General features: G+C 46.1%; 1 protein-coding gene across 3 annotated transcripts in view; it reads left to right on the top strand.

Annotated features, from left to right (window-relative positions):
* GDF6 (growth differentiation factor 6) overlaps positions 1–13,398 on the top strand; it is a 28,174-nt gene extending 14,776 nt beyond the window's left edge. The window contains exons 1-2 of one of the 3 annotated variants that reach the window (XR_008307314.1): positions 3,956–4,160; positions 10,103–10,239. Coding sequence is in view for 1 of the 3 variants with exons in the window: in XM_053250760.1 (XP_053106735.1) it covers positions 10,103–11,037 (935 nt within the window). In the remaining 2 variants the exon portion in view is untranslated. Of the gene's footprint in view, positions 1–3,955; positions 4,161–5,097; positions 5,730–10,102 lie in introns of those variants that run through there. The other 2 variants (XR_008307313.1, XM_053250760.1) reach the window with 2 other exon arrangements.
* Positions 13,399–21,280: the final 7,882 nt, after the last annotated feature.

Raw genomic sequence — 21,280 nt, 5'->3', positions numbered from 1 at the left:
CCCCTCAGGGGATGGAGCCGCTCTGGGAAGAGCAGAAGGTTCCAAGTTACCTCCCTGGCATCTCCAAGATACGGCTGAGAGAGAGGCTGAGAGAGATTCCTGCCTGCAGCCTTGGAGAAGCTGCTGCCAGTCTGTGTAGACAATACTGAGCTAGATGGACCTATGGTCTGACTCAGTACATAGCAGCTTCCTATGTCCCCATATTCTTATTTTGAAATACCATTTTGAGACTTCGTATCTCCTCTCCACCCCCCCTCCGTCTCGTTTTCTTTCATTAACTCTAAGCTTGCCTCTGACTTGGAAAACAACGGAAAGAGAGAGAGGTCGGGAGTGAGTTTAAGCAGATTCGGAGCCACAGTTATTTTCACCCTGGAGATGGCTCAGATGATCCGCAAGGAAGAACTGAACTCTGCTTAGGGCTGCGATCTACATCATATGTAAATCCTTTCAAACTGGATGATGGGGCTTACTTCCGTTTCGAGTGCATAGATTTTCGGTGCTGTCAATGTATTTAGAAAATGTCAATGTATTTGGGAAAATTTGGTTTGAAGGGTCACAGTGTTGGGTCGGCCCACCTTCAAAATCACTTGCTTGGAAATAAGTTGTATGGCAACGAATGAGAGACTGTCCTGGAGAGTAAATATGTTTGGTATCTTCTTAGTGGTTCTCAAGCGTGTGACCGCAGGTGTTATTGGACTTCTACTTCTCTCATGACTAGCCACAATGGTTTTTGGCCACTGTGACTGGGGATTATGGGAGTTGTAGTCCTGCAGCATCTGCGGACACACGGTCAAGAACCCCTGTTCTAAATACCGCCCCCCCCACCAGGCTTCAAGCCCCTCCAGCCTTCAGATCACAGCCCTTTAGGAAGCCACCGGAGTGAATTGTATCACGATTTGGATGTATCTTATATTTCTGCACTAGTTTGGCTGACAAAAACCGGGCGGGGGACAGGACGGGCGGTAAAGCCACTGGGTAGTGAATTAAGCTGTGATGTAACCTAAATACACCGGATTCCTAAGAAATCGGCCGCCACCCTTAAACTACTTACTTGTAAGACGGGTCTTTTTAAATCAGTGGGTTTTTATTCGGAAATACACGTATGGAATTAATGTGCCAGGTTTCTCTCCCTTCAAGAGGGGCGGATGGGAATCGTATTTCAATTGCGGGCTGACATCTATTACCATTCATTAATAACCACAAATTGAGGGCTAAACTGCCTCTCCGTGTATGAATAACCGCAGCGCGCCTCAGAGAGGGTAAATGAGAACTCGGTCTCTGAAAAGGCGAACGTCGCTTCTCGGAAATCCACACCCTCAATTAAACTTCAGTTGAAGGCAAGGATACATTGTAGGTTATGAGCACGTGTGTTTACAACAGGGCTTCTTGACCTGAGGTCCATGGGGTAGGTCCAGGTGGTCCCTGGAAAATCTTGGCTGCACTGAATGTAATTTGTTTTGTGGTGAGGCAGAAGACAGTTGAAAATAGCTATCCTGATTACTTATTTGTTCCTCTAATGTTTACAGGAGTCCTATGAAAATATATTCTATATAAATGAGATGGGGATCCATAGGTAATAATTGAGGATCTAGGGGATACCTAGGTGCAAAAAAAGTAAAAGAACCCCTGGTTTAGAAGCAAATCAAATTCTGTTCAATCAGTTGCAAAAACCTTAGTTTAACTGGCTTGTGTACACAAAGCTGGGGGGGGGGACTAGGGCAGGGCGGGCCCAATTCTCCCCAATCTTTTCTCCCCCCAATCCCCTCCCCAACTTTTACAAATAAGTATAAGTGTCAGAGATGTAGTTGCAAATTCGGAAGTGCAAGCCTCTCCATGACAGTTATCCCTGCTGAGTACAAACACACCTTTTAAAGTGGTGATCTTTTATATTTAGCAGGCGGAGAGCAACTGGCCCCATCCAGCCCCAGCACAGCATCCCTCCAGCGGGTGTTGTGGTATCTGTCTAATGTTTCTTTTTAGATTGTGAGCCCTTTGGGAAGGGGGGCCATCTTATTTATGTATTATTTATTTTTCTATGTAAACCGCTTTGAGAACTTTGGTTGAAAAACGGTATATAAATATTCTTAGTTCCCAGTTTGCAGCCCCCATGGCCATGCCCACCCCAATAGCCAGAAAAGCCGAGAAGTACCTGCGCTCCATCCTGCCGTGTCCCCTCTCATTGCAGAGGTGTAGCTATAATTGAGCGGATGGGTTCAAAGAACCCAGCCCCCCAAGCTCCCTTCATTTCCTTCCTCACTCTGAGGGCCCTCTCTCCCCTAGCTACACCCCTGGATAAATGTTCCAGACTGGAAGCTGTCTGCCCTCCAATTCCCCCCCCCTTTAGATTGGCTACGGGCTTAAGCCAGATACAAAAGTGCATTATTTCCACTAAAAGGTGGCTATTTTGAGTTGTGCTGTTTGTGGTGTACTAATGAGGTGTGAGTGGTGGAATGGAAATCATTTGTATTTCTCAATCGTTAAAAAAAAAAAAGCAGCCCTGAGATCTGCCTAGTCTTTGTTTACTTCCTTCTGTCTCCTCTTCACCTTGTCGGTGTGAGTGATGATATGCAAAAGCCAGACATGCCGTGCAGGGCAATCCCGTGCATGTTTACTCAGAAGTAGGTCCCACCTTGCTTAATTGGGTTCCTTGCCTGGTGTACTAGGTGGACAGGAATCAATGCAGCCTTCCATTATGATTTTTCTGGCTCCGATGGCTCTTGGCAGCTTGCCGTAGAATTCTACCTCCTTTTATGAGTTCTTTCGCAGTTGTTTGGTTACAAGTAAGGCAGGGCTTCTCAAACTTGCGTCCCCAAATGCTGGACTACAACTCCCATAATCCTCAGCCTAAACGTCCAAGGGGTGATGGGTATGTTGGGAGTTGTAATCCAACAACATCTGAGGACCCAAGTTTGAGAATCCCGGGCTGTAGGGTTGGAAGCTGTTTGCCAAAAGAATGTCTCTCCTTGCCATTCTGAAGTAGGTTCTGGAACCCATTCGGGGAGCTTCGCTTATTCAGGTTATTGAACAATTCTGGTTGTCCAAATAGGGCTGAGATGGGAGCAGCCTTGCCTTGCCTTCGAAATCTTTCCCCACAAGAAGTTGTGAGTTTGGTCGACATAACCATCTACTGCGACGGGGGGAGCAGAAATCAAAATGGTTAGTCTCCAAGAGGTTAAGGCGCAGGAGACAAACGGCAAGCGAGCTACATACATGTTCATCATATCTTCGCTTAGGTTTTCCCTTTGGATCATTCATGGGACGTGTGGTTGGGTTTTTAGACTAGTCAATAGCCACACTGGAATAATAGGTACATAGGAAGTTGCTTTATACAAGCCATAGCATTGGCCCATCTAGCTCAGTGTTGTCTACTCTGACAGGCAGCGGTTCTCCAGGGTTTCAGTCAGCCCTAACCGGGAGATGTCGGCTCTTTAGCCTGGGAGGAATTTGCTTAATAACAGGAATACACAAATCTTCAGATCCCCTTTGAAATGGAAGCCAATTTGCCCTGCATTCCGATCCTGTGGTTTCTTCCTCGAAAGTAAATTCTACAGGAATTATTCCAAAATAGATGGGTGTGGGCATCTATACATACTGAAAAACTGAATACAATCAGTTTTATCCCCTGATTTGGCTGGCCAGTTTAGAACCGACTGGGAAAGGAATTTCTATGGGGCTGTAAATCGACTGTAGAGGTTAAGCCAGTACCCATCCTAAAATGCAGTTGGAAGTCAGAGAGCCACTCACACCCCAGTGAGTGTTACTGTGTGTTGTTCCTACACAAACTTGTGCGGAACTGAGGCTGAAATTCTATGCAGGCTGCCTTAGGAGTAGCGTTTCCTTCCATGTAAATGTGACGTTCGTTCCATCGAAATCCGTTGGCATAGAAACAGAACGTTAGAATGTTACAGCTGGGAGGGACCTTGCTGGTCCAAACGGCTCCAGCCTCTCTGAATGATGACCGCAGTGCCCAGCCTTAGCTTGAAAACCTCCACAGAAGAACAGTTATTCCCCCTCCCTGCTTTTCCTTCATCCATAACCCAGAAAGGGAACTCATTCACGTTCAATTTCTGAGAACTCAACTGAAGAGGTGAAGCACATTGGGCTGCATCCCATGTACTGGGGTATGAAGCTTCCTTGAAACCAATGGGAGTCACACTAGAGTAAGCGTGCACATTATACTTTATTCACCACCAGTGTGGGGTCGGCAGGCTGCAAAAGGAGAGATCCGATCTCGGTTATTTCACTGTTGGTGGGAAGAGAGAGTTGAGAAAGAAGGATTTGCTTCACCATAGCATAGCCACAGGACTGAATCTAGGGCCATCTTACTACTCTCAGGGACTGACTTCCAACTAAAGCTAGGCTGGGGGCAAATTAAAAGCCTCTTCAGGACCTATTCAGATATTGTTAGACTACAACTCCCTTTATCATGATGGGAGTTGTAGTCCCACCACACCTGGGGGACCAAGTTGGAGAAGCGACCACCTTGAGTTAGCTTCCTGTATCATCTTGCTTTCGGTAGCACTGCTAAGCACAAGGGAGTAAGCCCCATTTAGCTCAGTTTTACTTCTGAACAAAGATGATGAGCAACAATCTCATTTATATTCTGTCCCCTGCCTTCTTTCAAAGAGTTCCAGGCACCGTAGACCTTTCGTCCCACTTTACTACATCGGGTGTAGATGTAGGGTCAGCACGTAGAGGTGGGAGTTAGCCCAAACAGGGTAGGCTTTGTAGGCTATATCCCTCCCCTGGAACTGGCTTGTGACTATGGATCCCCCCCACCTAGCTCAAATGCAGACCCCATGTGTGTAGGAGAGGTGGGTCGGAGAAGTAGTTATGGCTGCAACCCTATGCGTACCTGCCTGGGAGCAACTCCCATTGAACTCAATGGGACTTAGTCGTGAGTAAGCATGCATAGGCTCAGACTAAGGGCTGCTCACCCACATCACTCATCTAAGGCCGGTACTGATGGAGCTGCAGAGAGAGCAGAGTGAAAGATTCCTAGGAATGTGGTTTCTTCCTCTTCCTCCTCCCCCACTCCATTGGATTAGGCCGTGACCTGAAGGTTAGGTAGAGCGGACGGGTTGGGCGCTTCCGGGTTTTGTTCAGTAAATTGACAGGCAGAGTCCTCTGGTCATTGCCTTCCTTTACGAAAAGGCTGGCTCTCAAGTAGCATGCTGGGCATAGGCATTATTAGTGGGAAAGGAAACCAGGGAAAGGAGAGGAGAGCTGGTCTTGTGGTAGCAAGCACGACTTGTCCCCTTAGCTAAGCAGGGGCCGCCCTGGTTGCATTTGAATGGGAGACTTGATGTGTGTGAGCACTGCAAGATATTCCCCTCAGGGGATGGAGCCGCTCTGGGAAGAGCAGAAGGTCCCAAGTTCCCTCCCTGGCTTCTCCATCTGACAGTGCTCTCTCGCTGCCAGTCTGTGAAGACAATACTGGGCTAGATGGACCAATGGTCACCACCGCGAGCATTGTACATCCCAGTGACGCAATAATCATCTCTTGGAGCTGAATGATGACGTAATAATCGTCCTGGTGGATCAGACCAAGAGTCAGCTCACGCAGCCTCCTACCGCCCAGCCAGATGCCTCTGACCAGCTCACGAGCAGATGGACGAGCACCTCCTAGACAGTGGCTTGGTGGCTCCGTACATGCAGGCTCTGCTTTTAGCTATCAAGGCTGAGAGCCCTCCATGAACTTGTCTCATGAGCCTCCTCCTTTTAAAAAAGTGAGTACATAAGAAGGAGCAGCATAAGAAGGCTTTGCAGTGGTAAGAGAGTAAGACTTTAAGGTGTAGGCTTTGTGTAGGCTTGAACTGGGCGTGATTCTTTTTCTCAGGGCTATAAAGGGAGGGGTGGGCAGTGTTTAATTTCCAAGCAGATAAATGCCACTTTGTAGCTGCTCATAGATCATTCTCCTTATTATATAATCTTACTCCATATCTGTTTAAAGAAAGGGTGTAGCCAAGGACCGGAGATGTGGTTAAAGAAAGCTAGGAGAACTGAAGTAACTATAAGGATGCTTTCCAAAGCCTCGCTCAGCCGCGGGGTGTTCTGGGGCCAGTCCCTATTTCTTAGTCACTGCCTCACTCGGTAAAGATGGGCGAGGTGCGCGTGTGCAGAGATCCATGTCTGTATTCTCACCTGTGTACCTTGGAGGAAGGGTGGGGATATACACGTAATAAAATACAAGCTCGTCAAACGCAAGGCTCTCAGTCTAGTGGGCTTGTTGAGGGACATGGCAAGAGGGCTGGATCCACCGGCAAAGTGCTTAGGTTGACACCCCGATCCTAAGCATCGGTTCTGTTTGAGGCAGCTAACAGCCTGATTCTAACCATGTGGACTTGGAAGTAATTTCTACTGCTTTACCCCCAAATGGGACTTGTTTCCAAATATTTAGTATTGCAGTGGTATGCACTCCATTTCCAAATATGGCACCCAGAGGTGCACTTAGGTAATTTTGAAGCCTGGACCTAAAGGCCTTTGGAGGCCCCCCCCCCAAGTTAAGCATTATCTTCCTACACACACTATGGCACACACAGTATTTTTAACACATGGGTTCTTGAGGGCATAAAGAGCAACTGAACTCACAAGGCTGTAAGAATATAAAACAGGTATATGCAAATATGCAGTAGCAGAAACATTTCAACACACTTGACATATTCCCACCCCACATATTTCTCCCCCCTCTGTCTCTAAAGCACCCAACACAGGTCATAATCACACTCAGCTGCAGTGTGGGCCAGCTGTGACCACACACCACCCAGGACAGACTAAAGAGGATTTGGGGTGTGGAGGCCCTGGAATTCAGCCCTGAAGTCCAGGGATAAGAGCAGCACTGATGGCATCAGGTTCTGGGGAAATGGCACTTCTGTCTAGGGGATTGCCAAGGAAATGTGTTTAGGATGGACAGTCTGCATGATGACAAACACAGTGGGACCTACTTCCAAGCAAATATGCATAACCTGTGTTATAAGGCAAGGATCCTTCTACAGCAGGGCTGCTCAACTTCAGCCCTCCGGCAGAGATAGGCCTACAACTCCCATAATCCCTGGCTATTGGCCACTGTGGCTGGGGATTATGGGAGTTGTAGTCCAAAAACAGCTGGGGGGGCTGTTTACAGAAAGCCACTTGGAGGTAGGTTCCACTGGAGCTCTATCTGAGACTTACAGATAGATGGGCTTAGGGGGGCAGAGGCATCAAACGTCTTTATTTAATCATTTCTTAAAGAGGTTCCAGGGTCAAGCAAGTCTGCCTAGAACCACCCAACCTGGGAGTAGTGTCCTTATCAGGGGTAATAGAGAATAATTTCCTTTGACTCAACTAGTGCTCATGGCTCTTTCTTTAGCTCTGAAGGGATTCTGGCTTCAAAAGCATTGTGAGGGCCTGCCCTCCAGAGGGTGGGATTCATTTGTTCCTGGCTGCACGGCAGGCATACATTCATCAGGGACTGTTATTCCCCACGGAGATTTGCAGCACAATCATATTCATGTTTACTCAGAAGTAAGGTTCCTTCCATTATGTTAAATGGGGCTTACTCCCAAGAGAGCAGCCTTAGTGAGGGCCTTACCTGTTGGGTTTCTGCTGGTCAGGTCATTGTTAAGGGCAGAGGAGCCCTGCCTGCAGGGCAGGGTGGGGGAAGATGGTGATCCTCTACTGCGTGGCAGACAGATAAGCCCTATTCAGACATTATGTTCAACACTCATGCAACAAATGTACAGTTTACACATCTGTGCACAGGTACAGTTATTCATGTATTATGTTGAATGCAGGTACTGCTGTATACTTCCTATCTGTGCCCTGCATTTGAGGGAACAACCCAGGTACACTTCTAAGATGAACACAGGTACAGCTGTTCACACAAATACATGTAGGAGTGTATGGACAACTAACTGTACACTTGTACAGTATAATGCCTGAATAGGGGTATATTTTCTCTGCAGGAATAGCTAGTATAGGGTAGAGACTAGAAGGTGTTGGACTTGGGCTGGCAATAACCAGTTTCAGAGCCCCACCTAACCACAAATTTTACTTTGTGGGCTTGTTCTAGTCACTATCAGGGTAGCCTAACTCATAGGGTGGTTGTGTGTGGACAGCACTGGAGGAAGGAAGGCATCTATGCTGTTTTTTTTTTGTCTTAGGGGCCTGGAGAAAACATATCAGAAAGTTATCTGAAATTTCTCTTTAGGAAGATGAAAATTTGTAGAGAATATCAGTTTTGTTCCTTAGTGAACATACTAGGGGCAGAGCCACCATTGAGCATATGGGTTCAAAGAACCCAGCAGAAGGGTTCTTCCCACAGAAGGGTCACGCATTCCCAGCCAGCGTTGGCTGGCTGGGGGCATTTATTTCCTTTTCTCTGGGTATGTGCTCTGGAGGGAAAGGAAGGGAAAGGGACTTAGCTGATCATCACTCTCTAGCTGAAAAACCCTGAGCACCTTTACCTAGAAATTAGATCCAGTGCTGAACTGAATAGGACTGCCTTTGGTGTAAGTCTAAGCTGTAAGCCTCCAATTCCTGTGTGCCTGAGTGCTTCCAAGTACTCAGCACACTTTGAATCCTGCTGTAATCCTGCTGTAAGCTTCGTGATTCCAGACCTGAGAATCAAATTGTGAGGTGCAACTCCTCACTTTGGGGGAGGGGAGAGAAAAAACGATTATATGGGTTATTGCAGGGGTTCTCAAACTTGGTTCCTCAGATCTGGTTGGACTACAACTCCCATTATCCCTAGACAGTGGATGAAGGACATTGTGGCTGGAGATGATAGGAATTGTAGTCCAGCATCTGGGGACCCAAGTTTCAGGGCCCATGGCTATTAAGTTTGAAGGGGGGGAATTCACCGAAATGAGGGCAGGGGGTTCCTCAAATGCTTAGGAGGGATATCCCCCCCCCCGGGAGAAATCCATAGCCCACTGAAGTTGATTGCAGAATTCTTAACTGGTTTTAATGAGCTTGGATTACACCTATTATGGATGTCCCACACCTCTGGGTGAGGAGGCGGCAGCCAGTGAGTATACAGTGACTTTATTTGGTTCCCTCTTGAATCTTGATGGCGATTTTGCAAGTCTATAGGCTCCCATCAATCATCCGCCTTCCCCCGCTCCCGTCCCAACTTCCCAAGACCTTTCAACCAGACCTCTTAGCTTTCGAAATGCGTTGATTAGGAATCCTACCAGTGACCTTGGCCAGGAATAAATAACCGGGCTCCCTTTCTCAGCTTGAACTGCAGCGCGGGGCTCACGGGCGCAGGCTCTGTGGTGACACTTTTACTGTTGAAATATATACAGACTTTTTTACTAGCTCTTGGGGGAAACCCGGAGGCTGGGAGAATTTTTGTATTTGCTGGCTTGTAAACCTTTTTATTGGAAAGCGGCTGGGGCGGGCGGGGGGGGGGGAGAATCTGGTTTGCTTTTCGTGGCCTACCCTTCATGCACAAAACGTGTCAAAAAACGAAAAGCAGGTTTGTCTCACTCTCAGAATGAACGTAGGCCCCTCCCTCCCCATACCGCAACACACACAAACACACAAGTTTTTAAACATTATTCCATCTCTCGGTAGCCCTGGATTGGTTTTAGTGTAGGTTCTGGGGACCGCGAGGGTTCGAATGGGAAACGCATTGCAAATAAATTCTCTTGTAAATTTCCTCCGCCGCCATGGATGGCTTTAGGCAGGTTGTTGGGAGAAAGTGAAGTACTCTCCGATCTAAAGCCCAAGGCAAAGAAAGCGAAGAGCTCTTAACTTGCTTGGAAGTAAGAGCCGGTTACTTTAAGAAACTCAAGTAAAAGGCCTCAACACACTCTGCCAAGGCTGATGAGCAGAATTTACAATAATTATATTAACTGATGTTCAGGCACTGAGGATGTAGTTTGCATCATACATGAAGGAAATGTCCCACGATTATTTAGGTTCAGTTGAAATGCGTTTGACCCAATCACTTTTATGGAGGCCCCACCCCTTTCTCCCTCCTGCAAAGGAGGTATCTGGGAGGCTGGCGAGGTCAAATGGGCAACGTCATCTTCTCCCCGCTCTCCTCCCCCTCTCCCCGCAGATGGAAGTTTCCCCTTAAGAGAAACTGATTGCAATTATGCATTTTATCTTGCAGACGATCTTTCGCCCAGCATTTTAAGGAGACAGAAGTATTTGTTTGATGTATCCACTCTCTCAGACAAAGAAGAGCTGGTGGGAGCCGAACTGCGGGTCTTTCGTAAAGCCCCCGGCTATCATTTCTCCAAAGAGCAGACAGGCCTGGCCCATTTGCAGCTCTCCTCCTGCCTTTCGGGCCGCCTCCTGGACTCCAGGACCCTGGACCTGCAGGAGGTGTCTGCCCAGGTCGGTGGCGGCTGGGAAGTGTTCGACGTGTGGCAGGCGTTGCAGCCCCACCAGGCCTGGAAGAAGCAACAGCAGCACCCACTCTGCCTCGAGCTACGAGCCTTGGCGGGGACTCGAACTCGTCAACAGCAGCAGCTGCTGGACTTGCGCAGTCTGGGCTTGGGGCGAGGCGCGCGGCCGCAGCAGGAAAAGGCGCTGTTGGTGGTTTTCACCAAGTCAAGGCGGAAGAATCTTTTCGCAGAGTTGCGCCAGGAGCTGGGAGCGCAGCAGCAAAGCGCGCAGGTGCTTTCCCAGGAGCCGCCGGCAGCCCTCAAGCTGCGCTTCAAGAGCCGCCGCACGAGGCGAACGGCCTACAACAACCGCCACGGGAAGCGGCACGGCAAGAAGGCCCGCTTGCGGTGCAGCAAAAAGGCCTTGCACGTCAACTTCAAGGAGCTGGGCTGGGACGACTGGATTATCGCCCCTTTGGAGTACGAAGCCTACCACTGCGAGGGTGTCTGCGACTTCCCGTTGCGCTCGCACCTGGAGCCCACGAACCACGCCATTATCCAAACCCTCATGAACTCCATGGACCCGGGCTCAACGCCGCCGAGCTGCTGCGTGCCCACCAAACTCACTCCCATCAGCATCCTTTACACGGACGCGGGCAACAATGTTGTCTACAAGCAGTACGAGGACATGGTGGTCGAGTCCTGCGGGTGCAGGTAGCAGCGTGCCGCCTCCTCTCTGGCGTCACGACCCCCGCTGGAGGGGTGCAGAAAAGAAGCCTTAGCGAACTTGGGAAGTAGGCGCGGTGGTGGACTCGCAGCAGAGGCCGGAGGCGAGGGCTGGCCCCGCACGTGGAGGGGAGTAAAGGCGGCTGCGGAGCTCACGTGGCCTCAGTCTGTCGCGCGCCAGGAAAGCCCGCCTGCGGAGTGTTGAGGAGCTCGCTCAAGCCAACTTCCTGGGGAAGGATGAACGAATGGGACAGCCAAAAATGCGCGCGCCCTCTCCTCCCCCAGCCGCCAGTCACTTTTCAAAATTCCGGTTCCTCCTCCTGAGTGAGCGATGGTGCTTTTTGGAACGGAGAGTGGAAGGCGGTTCTCTAACTAGGCTGGTATACTCCGCGCGCAAGCAAAGAAACGCGAGCCAATCTGCGACTTCCGTAGAGCATGGGGAGCACGTGGCGAAGGAAGGAAGGGCGTGAATGTGTGTGGCACATACCTTGTCCTTATTGCTGAGTAACCGCCGGACACAATCGACTCCCAAGCATTTGGCACTAGGAGGGAGATCCTCCCATTGGGTGTGTGACCGCTGCAGGCCATGAATCTCTTGACGCAGTAACTGAGGACGTGGAAGAGTATTGTTTTTTGCTTCGCTCACCTCCCATCTGCAAACAGTGACTGTCGGAGAGGATGGAAGGAAAGCAAGCAGGGAGGGAGGGAGGAGCGGGGAGGCACGCTAGATTATTTCTTGGGTTAAGCTCTGCTTTTTAGTTCACAGTTGCGAGAAATGGCAGAAATTGAATCCGTTTTCTCAAGTGACGCATATGTTGGTGTTCGTATTTTCCCTCGGGAAGGTAGACTAGGATGTGCGTACGCTTAAGTTTTAAGTCGCTCTCTTCCACTTCTCATCGTTCACACGTGCGCACAGATTGGTGGGAGAGGCAGGCTTCCAGGGGCCTTTCTCTTCGGAATTGTAGCTTAGCCCTTCTACAGGTCGCATGGAAAGAATCGTGTCTGCTCAAGACAGAATTGAGACCAGCGAAGCAACTAGCCAGGAGAAAGAATTCTCTGGGATTGTCGTCGGAAAGAGAACTAGGGAACAGAGAAGGCAAAATGCTGCCACTTGAAGTGCTGAATCATGTTCTCGTAATTATGAGAATCTAGACTCCCTTTTAAGGGAAGTAGTGGGAGAGAGTAAGGCGCTGGCTTGAAATGTGGAGAGGGGAACGCTTCTCTCCCCCACCCCCTGCTAGATTACAGGACCCAAGTAGTTTTAACACCCACGCTCCCCCCCACACAAACTGATTCTAAATTGTAGTTACTACCACCTAGCGCTAGTTTGGGCTTTAAAATCTGGTAATAAGAAGCTAAGAGAATAGTTGGGTAATTTTGGAACACACAGATAAGGGGCGTTTAAATCAGTCTGGAAACACGTTTTCAGTTTCAAGGTAAGTGTCACCATGTACCTAATAAATCTGAGAAAAGGCAGGGGAGGCTGGTAGGCAAGAAGTATTTGCAAAAGCAGCAGTGTTACAGGGCATATGTAGATGTTAGGCCGGAAAGCACGTCACTCAACCTTTACCTTCTCAACCTTCCATCAGTATGGCTTTACATAAAGAAAATGCACTTCTAAGCATTCCTGAGGTCCATTAGGAGTTTTCTTCCTCCAATGCATTTTAGAGCAGTTAAACTATCTGATTTCATAGAGCAGCAAAATGACTGTGAGGGAAGAGTGAGTAATAATAAATGAAAATAATATAAAAATGCTAATAAAGGAAAGCCTTGGCCAGAAGCAATAACTTTTTTTTTTTTTAAGAAAAATGCACATTTTGGTTTGGATGCACTGTTGTTCATATCGAAGCTGTAAATATGTTTTTATTTAAACAGACTGAGAAGTGCAAGAATGGAGGAGAACAACATGCATTTCCTTTTCTAATGTCCAGAACACTTATATGCACTCAAAAGTTTAAAATGTCAAATTTTTAAAAAGTATATATTTGAGTTGTACAGAGTTAAGCATTAATCAAATATTTCATTTGTATGTCTGTAATGTTACCGGTTTTCTTCTTAACTGTTGTTACAAGGTTTAAGAGTCTGTGCTAATAATGGAGAATTCTTTTCCTCTTGTCTACCTCACCATGTTGCAAGGGCCTGATCCAGCAGGAAAGTCTGCCTATTGTGCTCTTGCACGGCTCCCGTTCATTTCAACGAAGCAGGCGGCCTTCCTGCAGGGTTTTGCCCAAAATATTTACAGCTCTAAAGCTATCCGAGGTAAATTACTATCCAGAACATTTGCTCAGTACCTTTTTTTACTGGATGATACTAAAACTATGACTTTATTATTAAACTTTCCCCCCTAAAGGTCGTTGGTTTTTATGTTCTCTAATAGTTAAATAATGACAGGTTTTTATCTTACCTGAATGTTGGCTATAGTTCTAAAATGTCAGTCTACTTGAAACAAGCACCACTTAAAAATTCTAATCTTCAAAGACGGATGTACTTTAAACCTTTTAATATTTTTAGTGGTAACTTTTAAGCTACCTAAGGACTTCATTAGAGTAGAAGCCACTTTTATGCATATGTGACACCATTGTCTACTGGGGGCAATATCGGTCAGTGGCAGAAAATATGTATAGATGGAAGTTGTGCTAGACATATTTTCTTTCTATAGAATATATTACTAATTTGTATACCACAGTGAGAGCTACCTAATGGTGCAGTGGGGAAGCAACCTGCCTAGAGAGCAGGAAGCTGTTGGTTTGAATCCCTGCTGGTGTGTTTCCCAGACTATGGAAACACCCATATTGGGCAGCAGCGATATAGGATGGTGCTGAAAGGCATCATTTCATACTGCACGGGAGATGGCAATGGTAAACCCCTCATGTATTCTACCAAGAAAACCACATGGCTCTGTGGTGGCCAGGAGTTGACACTGACTCAACGGAGCAACCTTTATACCACAGTAAACCAGGAAGTTATTCAAGCAATAGTCATTTAGACTCATTCACACAATTCTCATCTGGGTAGGAGGAGCACCCAGCCAGAATAGGAGAACTGGGTGAACTTGTGATCAGCAGTCATGTAAACCTAAACAACAAGGTAGGAGGAGGGGAGCATGATCGTGTGGGAGGCGAGAGCTGGGCAGGATGTCCAACCTTGGTAAAATGCTGGGGAGAGGATCTGGCTAGGGTGCACCTGTCCTACCCAGCATTCACCTCCCACACAATCACTCCCCTCTTCCTACCTGGTTGTTTGGATTTACATGACTGCTGATTGGGAACACACCTGACTCCTAACTTGACTGGGTGCTCCTACCCAGTTGAGGATTGTGTGTATGAGTCTATTGTATGAATACCTGTTTAATGGGGGCGGGGGTTGATAACTATTGCTTCCAACACAATTGCTGTTGTGGAAAGCCAGGGCTTTCCAACGTTGGGTCTCTAGAAGTTGTTGGACTACAACTTGCATCATCCCAGTCACAACGGCCAATAGGGATGATGTCAGTTGCAGGCCAACATCTGCAGAAAGGCTGCAGTTTGAGATTCCTGCTCTGCATGTAATGGTGGAAATAGATTTGAGCAAATCGATATAGCAAATCTCATAAGAGCTATGCGATCCAGTACCCATGTGCAGATATTTGTGTGTGAGCAGGCTCAATACACATGTTCCATCCTTGATTTGGAGTAGAAGGATCATATGGAGTCTTCTTGAATGCAAATATGAATGTAGGCTTTGGTTCATCTAAATATTCTATGTGCAGTGTGTTCATGTGGGGAGTGGGGCAGAACTGAGTGGTGGCGCATGTGCTTTGTGGCGTCAATTCCAGATCTCTGGAAGCAAGACCTAGGAGAGCTGCCTGCCTTAAACTTCTCTCATATATTTCAATGAAAGAGTTCAACAGAAGAATTAAACATGTTTAAAATGCTTTCGTTTTGCCTTAACCTTTTTTTTTAAAGCTATATTCTCTGAAGAAATGCAGAAGGTAACTTCTGGGGGGAAATGAGACTGAATAACTGCAGAACTTTCCTATCTAATTCCAATCAGAAGTACTAAAACAAAAAAATACTTTTAAATCTATTAATGCAATATTCAATCTTGTCTTTTAAAAATAAATTAATGCATTTAGTAGGAGAGCTTGTAAGCAGGATATACCTCTCTGTTTGGTATGAGTGTACTTTTCCTTTCAGATTCTCTTATTCAAAGTCTCCATTCAGTCCTCTTGGTGTTTGAAAATAAGTTGAAAGAACTGGGAATATGGTTTCGGACCCAGTTGTGACAACAAAATGGCTCTTGGTATTTATGTCGGGAGAGGGGTGGGGCAGTGAAGGCACTGTACCCTTCACAATGAATTGGTTGTCCTGGATCTCTCAGCAGCTTTTGATACCATTGAGCCAACCATGCTATCTTTCTGGAATGACTCTTACTGCAGACGAGGAGCAGCAACATTGTGGTGGCCAGGTGGCCTGGTTGTACCTGGATGGCTGTCTCCAGGGGACATTACACTGTCTCCCAGTCCATTTCTGTGTTGAATTCAAGGAGCTGGTTTTAACTTTTAAAGTCCTTAATGGCTTGGGACAAGAATACCTCAAGGAGCGCCTGCTCCCATATGAGCTTGCCAGACACTAAGATTTGTCCTAAGGTCCTGCTGGAGGTCCCTATGCCATTGGAGATGAGTGGTGAGCTGTGATATGGCCTCCTCTCTGTGGCACCCTAATTCTGGAATCCACATGCCAGGGAGGTTGATCTAGTGCTGACTCTGATGTCTTTTTGGTGCCAGATGAAGATCTTATTTGCTCAGGCTTTTCAGAGTTTTATGCATTGTTTTTCTTTGTAAGTTACTGCTGCTATAACTGTGTTATGCTGTTTCTAAAAAAAAAAAAATCTGAATGATTATTTTGTTTTGTTGAAACTTTATTAACCACTTTGGGGAGCTCACTGCCACCCTGTAGAGCAGGATCTAAATCCTCAATAAATACATTGCTGGCCAGAAGAGGGAGCAAGATTCGATGAGCCATGGAAACAGATATTGCAACTTCCCCAATCACACTGCAGCACAGTAAAATAAGTGAAGTGACTGTCCTGTCACATTCTTAGATGCACAGCACATGTTTTAAAATGGGACATCTGCCTAGTGTAGGGATAAGCAACTGGAAGCTGGACGGACAATTCCCCCGTCGCTAGCATAGCTACTAGCCCCTCACACACAATGATGTAACTGTTATATTCACTGTATTGGACAGCAGCAATACTGGAAGATGCTGAAAGGTATCTTCGCATACTGTATGGGAGGAGGCAATGGCAAACCCCTCCTGTATTCTACCAAAGATGACCACAGGGCTCTCTGGTCGCCAAGAGCTGAAATCGACTCAACGACACACTTTACCTTTATGTTCACTCAAGTGGAGACACAGTCAAAGGACTCTTTCGCCTCCAGCGTTAAGAACAACAGAGGCTCTGGTAGTGCTCACACTATCCTTTTGCTGCTTTTTCCTGGGTACAAGCGGTGAAAAACAGACAAATGGGAGTGAGCAGCGAAGAGAGATAGGTGAGGAGTCTGGTGTAGCCTCCCTTGCTGTTTATACTGAGGGAATGGAGCGCTTTACCTGTGTGCCTAAGCTTGAATGAATACAACAGAGCTACATAATACTGGTATCTTGGCTTATGCGGGAATTAGGCTGGTTCTTGTTAAATATGACTTCAGCAGAAATTAATTGCTGATGTGGATATGAGGTAAACAACTTCTTGTAAGCACAAAAATATGGGGTTTTGTTTTGTTTTTAAAAGGCCTAAAAACCACATTCACAGATAGCATTTGCACTGGTTTCTTTATGGAACTACTGTGGATTGTGCTCCTACCACTGTACAGTTCACACTTGAAGTTAACTGTTAAATTCTTGCCATTTTCTTTGGGCTGGTTGAAAGAGGCACTGCATGTGGTGCAGCGGTAGGGTGTAATTACTGCTGTCCTGAGCAGATGACAGTATTTGGATAGAGTGCTTTTTAAAAAGCTCCCTGCATCAAATTTGTCGTATTCCCTTTCCTTTTAATTCAATGGGATGAAATAAACATACTTCTCTGTACTTTTGTTTAATGCGGTTTTATTGGAGGAAATCCATTTTCCATTTAAACTGCAGAAATAGCCAGTCTCCAATCCACTTTACTCACATTGCTGCGTTCGTTCTTTCCGAATATAAATATAGCAAGAAGGTATTTTGATATTAATGACAGGATTATCATTATATTTCATTTCCAAGGTTTTGTGGTCTGCAATTTCACTTCAGTGACAGATGCTAAGGAAGTCTTGTCATTTGCTCTGATCAGTAATTTCCAATCAAGATTTTAAAATATGTGTTTTCATGGGATAGGTCAATCTTTCACCGCACTTATTCTGGCTGGGACTTGCTGGCAATCCACTTTGTCAGGTTTGCTTTTGGGGCACCTGCCTACCTCTTTCTAAGTTCTCAACTTGCATCCCTTCTGTTACCCCCATCCCACCTGCTGTCCATCCTGTCATGTTTTGCCTACAGATCTGCTTTGCTTTTATGGTCTGCCTCTGGATTCCCAATCCTTGCTTGGCTCATCATGCAGAACTGCAGGCCATTTGTTAGGTCATACGTCTTCACCCAGCAGTTGAGTCTGGTTCATACCCCGCCATGCCCCTGGCATTCAAGGCTGCTTTCTCTGTTACAAATTTTGTTCATGAGAGCAGGGCTGGTTCCAGGTATTGGCGGAATCTGGGCAAGGTGCCTTCAGTGCAGGGATGGCTTCAGGAGTCAAGCAGCCTCCACCAACAACACTGACTATGACTCCTTCCCCCCCTTCTCTGGTAATCTTGGGAGGTGGGAAAGCCTAAAGTGTCACAGAGGACCCAGTGCCATGTTTTGCCTCGAAGCTCCCTGCAACCACCTGGTGCCCCCACGGCCTCTCTGGTCCCATCTCCCTGACTGGACCCATCTTCTTGCCTCTTTTACCACTACCCACTCATTCACCCTCTCCCTTTGCGCCCCATCTGCAGTGCCGGGAGAGGGAGAAGCGGCTGGCGATGGCTGCTCTTCCTCACTCTTGTCATTGTTTGCATGTTTGGAGCAGAAGACAAACAGCAACGACGAGGAGAAGCTGTTGGAACTTCAAGGGCTTAATACTCTTGTGCGGTAGGGAGGGATTATTTAGCAGTTGCACAGAGAGTAGAAGCAGGAGAAAGGAATTAGTTAGCTGCAAGGAGGGTGGTTGTCTTTTAGTGTGGCAAATAGGGAAAGGAAAGAAAAAGTAAAGATTTTTTAGGCTTTCTGAATTCAGTTATAGCAGCAGGAGGTTTACATGCGTGCGTAATATTTGTTTGATTCAATGTGTTAAATGAGTCCACGGATTTTGGCTTACAAGAGGGGTGTGGTGATGTCAGAAGGCTGGAGTGCTTCTTGTTGGGAATTCTCTCTGGTAAGAGGCACAACACAGCGGAATTTAGTTAGGCATGCGGGTATGCTGAGAGTAAAGTAACTTGGAACCAGTTCATAGTTTCAAATCAATGAGGACCACTAGTGAGGATCCTCCAATGAGGATCACCAGTAGGAAATGCTAGTGCCACCTACTGGCTGGACACATTAGAGCAACATTTCCACACACACTCCCCGCTTTCTTAAAGCAACAGCCGCAACAAAAAGCTATTATTTATTTATTTATTTATTTACACAGTCAGACAGGTGTTATTGACTGGTTTGTTTTATCCAGACATGGAGTCCTTCCCAAGGACCTGGGATGGCTGAATTTTATTGTCAATGCTGTTGCTGTTGTTATAGATATCGTTGCAGAATATAGGCTGTTCCCAGTAAAGTTGCTTTTTGTAACTGGCTGATGGTGATTTCTGTGGCCCCTATGGTGTTGAGGTGCTCTTCAAGGTCTTTTGGAACTGCACCCAGGGCGCCAATTACCACTGGGATTACTTTGGTCTTTTTCTGCCACAGCCTTTCAATTTCAATTTGTAGATCTTTGTATTTTGTGATTTTTTTCTATTTCTTTTTCTTCTATTTTGCTATCCCCTAGTATTGCTATGTCGATTATTTTAACTTGTTTTTCTTTCTTCTCGACTACAGTTATATCTGGTGTATTGTGTGGCAGATGTTTGTCTGTTTGTAGTCGGAAGTCCCATAATATTTTTACATCTTCATTTTCTACAACTTTTTCAATTTTATGGTCCCACCAATTTTTGGCTACAGGTAGCTTGTATGTTTTGCAGATGTTCCAGTGTATCATCCCTGCTACCTTGTCATGCCTTTGTTTGTAGTCAGTCTGTGCGATCTTTTTACAACAGCTGATTAGGTGATCCACAGTTTCATCTGCTTCTTTACAAAGGCGGCACTTGCTGTTTGTTGTGGATTTTTTGACTTTAACTCTTACTGCATTTGTTCTTAGTGCTTGTTCTTGTGCAGCCAGTATTAAACCCTCTGTTTCTTTCTTCAAGTTGCCATTCTTAAGCCATTGCCAGGTCTTGGTGATGTCTGATTTTCCACTTATATTGTGCAAATATTGACCATGCAGGGGCTTATTTTTCCATTTTTCTGCTCGGTTCTTGACTTGTTCTTTCTTGTAGGCCTGCTTTGTTTGATTGGTGTTGAATAGTTTCTCGCTATTGACCATTTGAAGTGCATCTTCTTCACTGTCCTTGATATATTCTTCAAGGCCTCTTTTCTCCTCCTCTACTGTTTGATGGATTTGCAGCATTCTGTTGTGTAATGACGCTGCGACATGTGATAGTGGACAAGGAAAGAATCTCAATATATCTGGGAAAATAGTCTATGATGACCAAGTAGTGTCGGCCTTGAAATTCACACAGGTCTGCTGCAAGTCTCTTCTAAGGTCTAGTAGGCAAGGGTGTGGTAATTAAAGGCTCTTTTCACTGAGTTGGTCTATTCTTTCTGCAATAATCACAAGAGACCTTGGTTTTAAAGTCATTTCCAATACTGGGCCACCATACCGTCTGCTTCGCATGCTCATGGCATTTGGTTAAGCCCTGATGGCCTTGATGAAGGCCAGGATTTCAGGATCTAAGATTTGCACTGCACAGAAGTCACGTGCAGAATCAGCTGGGTCTGATTCTGCAACCATAGAAGCAGTATGGCCAGGGACTCCAGTTGCCCAATTGCACTAACTCCTGATGCTGACCCTGCAAAGGAGCCCTTCCTTGAGGTGCTGCAGCAACACAGAAAGATCTATACCTATATTTATTTGTAAGGCAGACATGGGGTCTTGGAGGTCAGTACAGGCTGCGTGCAAGTTTATTTTTGTTTTGTTTTGAGGTCATTCACACCATCCAAAACCATGTTCTACCTGGGTTTGGGAGCTGTGTGTGCTCTGAATTTGTGGTTGTGTGGAAGCAAGGTAGGAGGAAAACCTGGGAAGCCTTTGATCCTACCTTGCTTCCACACAATCACTTCTACCCAGCTTTTCTTCCTACCTTGCTTCCACACAAACAAAAATTCAGAGCACACACAGCTCCCAAACCCATGCAGAACACAGTTTTTGAGTGTGTGAATGACCTCACTATTTTATTGCGTTTTACTGTATGCTGCCCCACCCAAGTAATAATGTGCTGGAGGGACAGGAGAGAAATAGCTAATTGTTATTTATATATTTAAAATAACTTAGTGGGGGTTGTGATGAGGAGGAAGGAGGCCCTACTAAGGTATAAGAATAAGTGCTATGTGCAGACACTGCTAAAAGAAAAGAAAATCATGCCAAGGCAATCCATGTTTGATGCCAAGAAAATCTGGATTCTGTTACCTGTGTACATTAATCTTACTTTGCATGATGCTTCCTGCATTTTGCTTTTGAAAGAATTGTATCATTTATTCTAGTTTGGCTTATCATGAAAGGAGGCAAAAGAGCTATGCCTTGTTCCAAGCTACTAGACATTAAAAAACAATAATTTCCATAAACATATAATAGGCTGTTGTACAAATGATTATTTATTTATTTGGTACATTTCTATACCACCCCACACAAGAGTCCCTAGGTGGTTCACAATCCAAAAACCATTAAAACTTTAACACTATTAAAACAATTTTAAAATAAAAGCAAACACTCTAAAACCTGAAGCTTTAAAACTATAAACTCAAATTCTGTCTGAACAGGTATGTTTTTAGGTTCTTCTTAAAAACATTCAGAGAAGGAGAAACTCTAATTCCATGAGGCAGTGCATTCCAGAGCCTTGGGGCGACTCTAGAAATGGCTCGGTTTTGAGTCGCTACCAGTTG

The sequence above is a fragment of the Hemicordylus capensis genome, chromosome 4, assembly GCF_027244095.1.
Source record: "Hemicordylus capensis ecotype Gifberg chromosome 4, rHemCap1.1.pri, whole genome shotgun sequence".
Classification (NCBI taxonomy): domain Eukaryota; kingdom Metazoa; phylum Chordata; class Lepidosauria; order Squamata; family Cordylidae; genus Hemicordylus; species Hemicordylus capensis.
Note: the sequence above shows the minus strand (reverse complement) of the source record. Positions and strands in the feature narration are given on the sequence as shown.